Source organism: Lutra lutra, chromosome 8 (genome assembly GCF_902655055.1).
Source record: "Lutra lutra chromosome 8, mLutLut1.2, whole genome shotgun sequence".
NCBI classification, from domain to species: domain Eukaryota; kingdom Metazoa; phylum Chordata; class Mammalia; order Carnivora; family Mustelidae; genus Lutra; species Lutra lutra.
The window spans coordinates 144,082,573-144,092,829 of NC_062285.1; the positions used below are offsets into that span (position 1 = coordinate 144,082,573).

Sequence of the window (10,257 nt, forward strand, 5' to 3'; positions counted from 1 at the left end):
AATTCCCCAAGAAGATACTGTTGTCTGCTCCTGGCAAGAGCGCGATAAATTATATAAAGTGAAAACTGACAACCACAGTGTGAAGGGATCCACACTGACCAGGGGTATCTAACATGCTTCTCTCAGTGAGAGACAGACCCGCAGACCAGAGGGTCCAGTCGGCCTCAAAGACTTGAACCGTGCAGATAGCCAGCTCTGCCCAGTCGGCCCTCCTGGACACGCCCAAGATGCTGGGCATCAAGCAAGTCAGAACACATTTAGACGCAGATGACGCTCTCCGCCGTGTGCAACTGAGCTAGAAATCAGTAACAACATAATTAGAAAAAACCCCAGCATTTATCCAAAGGATACAAACATAGCGATCTGAAGGGGCACGTGTGCTCCAATGTTCATGGCAGCAACGTCCACAACAGCCAAACTGTGGGAAGAGCCCAGATGTCCAACGACAGATGAACGGACAAACATGTGGTATAGATACACAATGGAATACTACGCAGCCATCAAAAATGAAATCTTGCCGTTTGCAGCGATATGGATGAAACGGGAAGGTGTTATCTGAGCAAAGTCAGTGAGTCAGAGACAGACAATGATCACAGATCTTGTCATACGTGGAATTTAAGAAACAAAAGAGGAGCATGGAGGGAGGAAAATAAAATAAGACGAAATCAGAGAGGGAGACAAACCACAAGAAAACCTGAACTCTAGGAAACAAACTGAGGGCTGCTGGAGGGAGGGGGTGGGACAGAGTAACTGGATGACGAGCGCGAAGGAGGGGTCGGGATGGAATGAGCATGAGCTGTTATATGCAGCTGATGAATCACTGACCTCTACGTCTGAAACTGAAAAGGCACTATATGCTAATTAAGTTGAATTTAAATAAAAAGTAAAAAATAATAATAAAATAAAAAATAAAATGAAAAAATTGTGTACGTGAAAAAAATAGAAAAAAACCCAGAAGTATAGACATGCATGAACTCTACTTTTAAGGAACTCCCAATCAATGAAAAGTAATAATATGAATCATAAATACTTCGAACTACATCTCAACAGAAGTATTATAACATAGAAGCCTGTGGAAGCAGCTAACGCAATGCTTAGAGGGGTGCCTGTGGCCCTGGATGTTCAGCTGTTTTTAGGTTTCAGGGGAAAACCCTCGAATTACCAAGCTGGTAGGCTGGTCTGTATGACGTTGCCGAGAGCACACATAGCCGCAGGGACCTGGCAGGAGGCAGGGTCCCGCTCCTCAGTGCAGGGCGGTCGGCCAGTGCGCAGCTGGTGCGCCCAGCCCATCACACCGTGACCCTGCACTGGGGAGCCCAGCTCTGCCGCTGCGCATTGGGCCTCAGGAGCAGGTCCCCACAGGTGATGTGCCAGACGTCCCCGCTCCACTCGCCCACCTCCTGAGCAAGGGCCCAGCGCAGCAGCGCAAAGCCCCAGAATACGGCCCTCCCCCCGCAAAGGCTGCTGGTGCTCTCAGGGTCGCAGACGGGCCCTCCACTCCAAGTAGACAACACCAGCACCTCCCCCCCCATCCCCCCAGGCCTGCAGACCGCCCACAGCTGGAGAGCTCAACGCATCAAAGGCAACCCCCTGGCTCTCCAAGTCTCCGCATTTAAAAAGCATCCTCCCCCACCTTGGGGTGCCTGGCTGGCTCAATCTGAATGGCCTGTGACTCTTGACCTCAGAGTCGTGAGTTGGAGCCCCATGTTGGATGAAGGGGTTACTGAAGTAAATGAAACTGTATAAAAGTGTCCCTCCAGCCCCAAAGGGCATTTACCTTGATGGCCTTTTCTGTTAATTGTCTTGCTATTTTGTATCTGTCTAATTTGGGGGAAGAAGTCGAGTCTTGGGAAATTCCTCGTTTTAATTCTGCAGGAGAGAAAGAGACATCCAGGCAGAGGTAAAAGTGCATAGGGTTGCTTGGGAAGGAAGCCCAGCCCACCTCCGGCCCCAGACCCTCCCCAGCAAGCCCTCAGCGTCCCTGCCAGGCTGTACCCCCCAGCCGGCCATCCCCAGGCAATGCCCTCTCTCAGCCCCCAGCCCACCAGCCCCGGCAGCTCTGGCTTGGGCACCCTCTCTCCTTGCTGGGCGCCCCACCCCCTTTGTGGCCACACCACACCACGACCACCCACCTCCGTCTCCGTCTGGGCCATCCCTCCCTCTCCTTCCCCTGACTCTGGCCACCAGGCTCCCAGCAGCACACACCAAGTTCTAGTGCAAACACCTTAAAGATTAAGATGAAAGCCCTCTTCTCTGCACCCCCTCCCCTCCATACCCCTGCTTTCTGCCATCTGCTGGGCTCCACCGGGGGCACCGCTCAGTTATCATCACACACACATAAGCCGATCCTGTGGTCACTCCCCTGGGCCCTGGCTCCTTGGACCAACAGACTCTTGGCCAGCCGGCGCTGCTCCCGTTGGCCCCCCTCCCCTCCTCACCCGGCCCCTTCTCTCTCCCTAGGCCCTAACCTTGAACTGCCCGGGCTTTGACCTCAGACTCCATGCTTCCAGTCCATACGCACTCCCTGGGCCAGCTCACCTTGTCAAGCAGCATTCAATTCCACCACACCCAGGCCTCCCCCACATACCATGTGACCCCCTGACACCACCGGGACTCCCAGCACCTGGATGTCCAAGGAGCATCACAGGGGGACAGGCCAGCAGCAGACACCCATCCACCCACCCGCTGCCCCTCCTCCCTCCGTGGACCCCGGAGACCCACATCTGCACAGCCAACTAATACGGACAAAAGCAGCGACGCCCTTGGCGGGGGCGGGGGGGACACCAACAACGGCAGGTCCACATGCGGAAAACAAATCGAACCCCAGCTGAGGACACGCAACAGTTCATCTGCTGCAGACCACGGGCCTCCACGTGAGAGCTAGACACACGAAGCTTCTGGCAGAAAGCACCAGCCGTAAAAGTTAACGTTGGGAAGATGACGTGCTCTGCTCTGTTAAGGAAAGGAGAACACAAAGCACCAACTGGGAAAAAATATTCTCAGTGTAGACGTCCCACGAAGCCCAGCACAGAAGGAAGTACACTGAGTGGTTCTGTCCATGTGGGGTCCGTGGTGCCAAAAGCCAGGAGAGAGGGAGGGTGGGAGGGGTTGGGAGGCACAAGGACACGGCCCCTGGCACCCCCGGTGCAAGAGCATGGGCTTAGAATGAGCAAAGCCACGGTTGGCAGAATGACAGGACAAGACACGGAAGCCACAGACACGTGCCATGCACGTGAGGCTGTCCGGAACCGAGCAGGAGACAAAGGTCTGCGAGGACAAAGGTAGCAACATCGCCGCGTGAGCACACCCAGAGCCCCTCACCCGCCTCCAGGACACGGCAGCGTTAGGGAAAGCACACCTTCGAGAAGGTTGGGTGGTGAGCCGATCGCCCTCTGGCCACAGCGACTGAGTCAGGGGTTAGTAACTGAACAAGGCAACTGGCGGAAAACTCCAGCACAGTCCGTACACGTGCGCCAAGTGACCCACGGCCAGACGAATTGAGGTGGAAAGCATGCATACTTCTTAGCTAAATGATGATTAAAACACCAAACATCAGATCTCTGGTCTGTAGTTAGGTTGTATTTATGAAGAGATTTTAGCTGTAGATGCGTATATTTGAAAATAGCAAAGGCTAAAAACAGTGAGTTAAGCGTCCGTCTCAAGATGTTAGAGAGAACAGTAAATTCAAACCCAAAGAAATACAAGAAAATTAACAGAAAGGAGACACTGATGAAATATTTTTAAAAATCCAATAGAGGATTAGTCAAGTCAGACGTTTACAACTAATAATATTAAAAAACAATTGATGAGGGGCGTCTGGGTGGCTCAGTGGGTTAAAGCCTCTGCCTTCGGCTCAGGTCATGATCTCAGGGTCCTGGGATCGAGCCCCACATCGGGCTCTCTGCTCAGCAGGGAGCCTGCTTCCTCCTCTCTCTCTGCCTGCTGCTCTGCCTGCTTGTGATCTCTGTCTGTCAAATAAATGAATAAAATATTAAAAAAAAAATTGGTGCGACCAACTTACAAAAAAGACAAGAGGCATAAAAATGCCATTTAAAACCTCCCCATCAGTACAACTCCAGGGCTGATGGCTTCGTGGGTGAATGGTACAGAACATCTCGTCTCGTACAACACATTCTGAAAGTAGAAAAGGCCAGCACATTCCAGGGAAGGAAGGTCGCAGGCAATGTGACTCACACAGATGACAGACCTATACACACCATGGTCGCCTGGTGTCATTTCAAGGCTGGCTTAGAAAAGCTTTGTAAACTGCACCACAGTAAGAGGGTCAGGAAAAGTCACAAATCCCATCTCCACAGACACAGAGAGTCTTAATTATCCCCAATTTCCATTTAGCTGAAAACTCGCAGTGAAGGGAGACACACAGGAGCAGCCCGGAAGTGACCCTCCGTGGCACCCGGCCTTTGGTTTCGAGCCCCGGGCTGCCCTGGCTGGAGGGATCCGAGCTCTCGGGAGAGCTGGGATTCCCAGGCTGGGACCCTAGGAGCCTCAGGTGACCTCGGGGCATCTTGACGCCCTTACAGACTTGGATGGGGGACACAAAAAGATGCAGAAGTGGCGTGCAGAGGCGGGAGCCCCCAGTGCAGACCGCTGGGAGCATCACGGAGTATGATGGTCATTGGCCAGACCCAGTCCAGACATCCGGTAGATGAGAGAGAGAGAGAGAGACACGCAAACACAATCCTCCCCCTTGGCCATAAGAGACGCCCGCACCTTCCCTGGAAACCCGTGACTTTGGGGCAGGAACCCGCACCTGGGCTCACCTTCTGGAAGGATCAGGACTTCACTGAGGCTGAGGAGAGGGCAGCTCCTGTCTCCAGCCTTCCCGGCTATTCCAGGCACCTGCCCGCCCCCGGGAGGGGTGGGGAGGGGCGGGTGAGCGGGTGCAGCAGTGGTGGTGATGCCAGAGCGCCTAGAGGCCGGACGACATCTCGTGCCCAGGCCCATGCGCCTCCCTCGGGAAGTGCCGGTCAACCTCTGGCACCACCTCCTGCCCAACCTCTAGTCCCATCGCAGAGGGATTTCCCCCCACCCCCACTCAGGGGCTTTGGACCGTCACCAGGTGCCCCAACACAGCTCCTCACGTGGCCACAAGACACACAACCCTACCACGGAGGGGTCTGGCCAGCACTGGTCTAGCGACTGGCGGCAGCACCGGTGACGGCACGGCCAGATGGCAGGGGCAGGTCAGGGCCAGAGCTCCACCTCCCAGGAGTCTTGGCAAAACCAAAGGCCACTCTCATCAGGTCCACAGAGCGGGCAGAGGAGAGTAAACCGGCCCAGGCAACAGCCAGGAGAGTCCCGACTCAGGACTTGCTCCGGAACAACAGGCAGTCCTCCTCAGGCCCAGATCCTGGAAACACAAGGCGAGAGGAGTGGCCGCTCCGGAGGAGACGAGAGGGAACAGACGGGACAGCCTGATGTGGTGTGTGGTTCCCGACCACGTCTCAATCTGAACAAACCGACTCTGGGGCTTCCTGGGGAAATACAATGTATTCTGGGTGCTGGATTTTAGTGAGGAATTACTGTCCATCTGATCAAATGTGGAAAAGGAGTTTAGTTATAAAATGTCACTTAGAGATACTTAGTAAATATTTAGATAACACTAATATTTAGTAGTAAATATTAACAAAAATTTCATAAAGTCATTATTAAAGACAAAAGAGAGGTACTCTCTAATATTAAAAGGATCAATTTGTCAGGGAGGTATAAAAATTCCAAAAGTAGGGACACCTGGGTGGCTCAGTCGGTTAAGCCACTGCCTTCGGCTCAGGTCATGATCCCAGGGTCCTGGGATGGAGCCCTCCTTGAGCTCCCTGCTCAGCGGGGAGTCTGCTTCTCCCTCTGCCCTGATGCCTCCCCTTCCCCAGTTGTGCATGCACTCTCTGTCTCTCAAATAAATTTTTAAAAACTTAAAAAAGAACGATTAAACAAAGAATCAGTAGAATCTAGCAGATTTGCACACTGTGATTAACCAGCTGCACTTAAATGACGTAAATGGACACCATGTTCCGCAACTTGAGACACACATTTTCTTCATTTACTGTCTTCCACCACAGATTACATCCTGGCCAATAGAGATTCTCAATAAATCTCGAAGGATTGAAATGATGTAGTAAGTTCTCTGACAACTGTTAAATCAAACTACAAGTTAATAACAAAAAGGTAGCTAGGAACTTTCCTAAATGTTCCAAACTTAAGCAGCACACTTTGAAAATATGGACCAAGGGTGCCTGGGTGGCTCAGTGGGTTAAAGCCTCTGCCTTCAGCTCAGGTCACGATCTCAGGGTCCTGGGATCGAGCCCCGCATCAGGCTCTCTGCTGAGCGGGGAACCTGCTTCCTCCTCTCTCTGCCTGCCTCTCTGCCTACTTGTGATCTCTCTGTCTGTCAAATAAATAAATAAAGTCTTTTTTTTTAATTAAAAAAAAATAAAATAAATAAGAAATAAAAACATGGACCAAAGGAGAATCTCAAAAATGATTTGAGCTTAATGATAATAAAAATATGACATATCAAAACATTATAATGCAGCTAAAATAGTGATTAGAGAGAAATTTATAAATTTAAATTCATATATTAACAAATGAAAAGCTATCTGAGCTACCATCCAAACAGGCTAGCAAGGGAACAATTAAACAAAAAGAAAGAAAATAATAAAGAGCAGAATTCAGTTAAATAGAAAATAAATGTGCCATAGGGAAAATTAACAAACCAAAAGTTGGATCATTGAAACAATTTTTTAATTGATAAACTTTTTCTAGATCAAGAAAAATGAGAAAACACAAATATACAATATCAAGAATGAAAAAGGGAACATCATTACTGATTATACAGATGTTAAAATGATAAGATATTATGAACAACTACATGCCAATAATTCGACAGTTCATAGGAAATTAGCATTTTCCTTGATAAAAACAGCTTTATCAAAACTGACCAAAAAACCTCAGAAAATCCAGGTAGGCTTATTTTTGGTTAAGAAATTAGTTCCAGGGGTGCCTGGGTGGCTCAGTGGGTTAAGCCGCTGCCTTCGGCTCAGGTCATGATCTCAGGGTCCTGGGATCGAGTCCCACATCGGGCTCTCTGCTCAGCAGGAAGCCTGCTTCCCTCTCTCTCTCTCTCTCTGCCTTCCTCTCCGTCTACTTGTGATCTCTCTCTGTCAAATAAATAAATAAAATCTTTAAAAAAAAAAAAAAGAAATTAGTTCCATAACTAAAAACTTCCCATAATGAAAACTCCAGGTCTAGATGGCATCACAGATCAATCTTTCCAAACATTAGGGGGGGAAATATCTTATATGAGCCCTCTCATTGAATAAGGAAATAATAAACCCTTTCAATTCCTTTTTAGGTGGTCATAAATTTAATACCAAAACCTAACAAGGACATTATAATAAAGAATAGCACCGCCAACTCATTCATAAAAAGAGCATAAAAATCCTAAACTTTGTAACTCAGATCCAGTTGTACAAAACAAGACAATATGACCATGTGAAGTTTATTCCAGGAATAAAAAGTTGGTTTAATATTTGAAAATCCATCAACATAATATACCACATTAATAGACTAAAAGTTAAGAATACATTATCATCTCAATAGATGCAGGATAAAGCACATGATAAAATGTTATAACTATCCATTAAAAAATTTATCAGTAAACCAGGAATAAAAGAGAACTTCCTTTAAAAAGCCTAGAGCAGCAGCATTCTTCATGGTGAAATATTGAATGCTTTTCTCCCTCAGTTTGGGAGCTAAAAAAGTTGTCCGTTAGATCACTTCTGTTCAACATTATACTGAAAGTACTAGCCAATGCAATAATGCAAGAAAAGGAAATAAAATGTCTAAAAACTGTAAAGATTTACAGATGATGACTGTGTATGTAAGAAATCTCAATGAATCTACTAGCTATTAGAACTAGTTAGCAAAGTGGGGGCGCCTGGGTGGCTCAGCGGGTTAAAGCCTCTGCCTTCGGCTCAGGTCATGATCCCAGGGGGGGCCTGCTTCCTCCTCTCTCTCTACCTGCCTCTCTGCCTACTTATGTTCTCTGTCTGTCAAATAAATAAATTTTAAAAAAAGAACTAGTTAGCAAAGTAACCAAATGACAAGTCAGTACAATAAAATTAATTGTATTTCTATATATGCAGAATAATTAGAAAATGAAACTCAACAATGTCATCTCTTAAAAACATCACAGTAAATCTAACAAAAGGAGTCTCCCATATCTGTACTCTGAAAACTACAAAACACTGTTGACAAGAATCAAAGAAATAAATGTTCCTGGGTTGAAAGACTCAATATTGATAAAATGTTAGGTTTCACGCAAATTGATCTATGGATTCAATGTAGCCAAAATCAAAATCCTAGCAGGATTCGTGTGTGTGGGTGTGGGTTAAATTAACAATTTGATTCTAAAATTTATATGGTAAATGCAAAAGTCTAAGAAAACCTAAACAAATCTTGAAGGATAAAGTCAGAAGACTCACACTACAAAATATTAAGACTTATTATAAAGCTATTGAAATTAAAACAGGGTAGTATGGACTCAGGATAGGCAAAGAAATCAATAAAAAAGAATGGAAAACAAAAAATAGGTCTAGGCCTGATTTTCCACAAAGGTGAGGTTGCAGGGCCCACCTGGGTCAATTAGATATTCACATGGGGGAAGACTGAACATTTGCCCACCCACTCCTACCTCACTCCAGAGGAAACAATCCCTGTGAATTGTTGAGGTGAATATGAAATATTACATTATAAAGTTTCCAAAGGAAAACAGGATACTGTTTTCTGGACGATGGGGTGGATACAGATTTCCTAGTAAGACTCAAAAAAGTACTACCTATAGAAGAAAAGATTGACTATTAAAGGTTCTTACAACTAAGAAGTTGATTTTCAGATGGACTCGTAAATTGCTGGAAACACCCGCCAGGGACCAGAAGGTCCTTATAATCCATTTAACCGACAAAGACTGATGTCCGTCCAGCAGAGGCCAAGAGCTCCTACCACTCAAGAAGGAAAAACCACAACTCAGTTAATAATGGCCGAAAGACTAGCACGGATACTCCACAAAGACCCCAGAAAGGAAAGTGGAGTGGAAACCGCAGTGAGGCGCCCCGCACACGCACCCAGTGCCCAGAATGAATGGGACGAGGCCCACCGCTGGCCTGGATGGGGAACAGCTGGGCCTCTTACCCCCGCAGTGGCCTAAAGCTGAGCAGGAGCCCGCCCTGGACCCCGCGAGCTCGCCCTCAGGTGCGCCCCGGCGAGAAGGAGCGCACGGGCAGGAAGGGTTAGGGTTAGGATTAGGGTTAGCGCCCATTTACTCAGCTCTAGGGAAGGGCTGGCCGGCGCTCCTCCGGCCCCGCGCCCTAACCCAAGCAGCGGACTTGGCGCCCCTTTCCCAACCTGAACTCTGAAGTCGACCCTCTTGGAGGGCAGGAAGGTGGAGGGCAGGGGGCCGGAGGGGGCGTGGCGGGGTTCTCCCGGAAGGGGCTTCACGCCCCGGGTCTCGAGTCAAGCCCCGGCCCAGCGCTGCGTCCCCCGCCCCGTTCGCGCCTCGAACCGCGAGCCCCCAGACGGCGGGCGAGGACGACACTGACTGTTCTCTTCTCTGGGGTCTCCTTCCAGGGAAGCGGACGGGAGCCTCTTCCTCTCTGCGGGCTCCATGCCGGCCTCCGGCTGCTCGCCCCAACTCGCGCCCGCTCGCGCCCCTGCAAGGAGAGGGGGCGTCGGCGAGGGCTCCGGGCCGGAAGGCATCCCCGCGGGGCGGCGGGCGGGCCGGGCTCTGAAGCCAGGCTGAGGGAAGCGCAGGTGTAGGGTCGGGGCCGTCTGGGGGGAGAGGGGCCAGTCTAGGTGCGCAGGGGTAGGTCTGCGCTCCCGAGGGCGAGGTGAGGGCGCGGGCGGGTCCGGGCGCTGGGCTGGAGGCCGGGCGTCCGCGGAAGAGCGGTTCTGGGCTTCTGAGTCTGGGGTCTGGGGGCCTGGGGGAAGGCGCGGGGGAGTCCGCGGTCCCTGCGCTGGGGCGGCGCGTCGGGGATCCCGAGGGCTCTAGCCCGACGGGGCGCGGGGTGCTGTCCGGCATCCGCAGGGGCACAGGGCCTGGGGGCTCCGAGGCGAGCAGGGCCAGTGCTCACCCGGGACCGGCCCCGTGGCGCGCGCTGCGCCCCCGCCCCCCGCCGCGCCGCCAGGCGTCCCGTGGTTGCCCGGGACAACGGGCCGGGTTTGCGCGGCGCATTGTGCAAGCCG

General features: G+C 50.3%; 1 protein-coding gene across 6 annotated transcripts in view; it reads right to left on the reverse strand.

Annotated features, from left to right (window-relative positions):
* Positions 1-10,176, reverse strand: part of TTLL8 (tubulin tyrosine ligase like 8) — a 49,522-nt gene extending 39,346 nt beyond the window's left edge. For 3 of the 6 annotated variants that reach the window (XM_047743081.1, XM_047743080.1, XM_047743079.1), the window contains exons 1-3: positions 10,146-10,176; positions 9,615-9,725; positions 1,778-1,869 (exon numbers count right to left, since the gene is read on the reverse strand). In XM_047743081.1, the coding sequence (XP_047599037.1) occupies positions 1,778-1,869; positions 9,615-9,681 (159 nt within the window). In that variant the 5' untranslated portion in view covers positions 9,682-9,725; positions 10,146-10,176. Of the gene's footprint in view, positions 1-1,777; positions 1,870-9,388; positions 9,460-9,614; positions 9,748-10,145 lie in introns of those variants that run through there. The other 3 variants (XM_047743078.1, XM_047743077.1, XM_047743084.1) reach the window with 2 other exon arrangements.
* Positions 10,177-10,257: the final 81 nt, after the last annotated feature.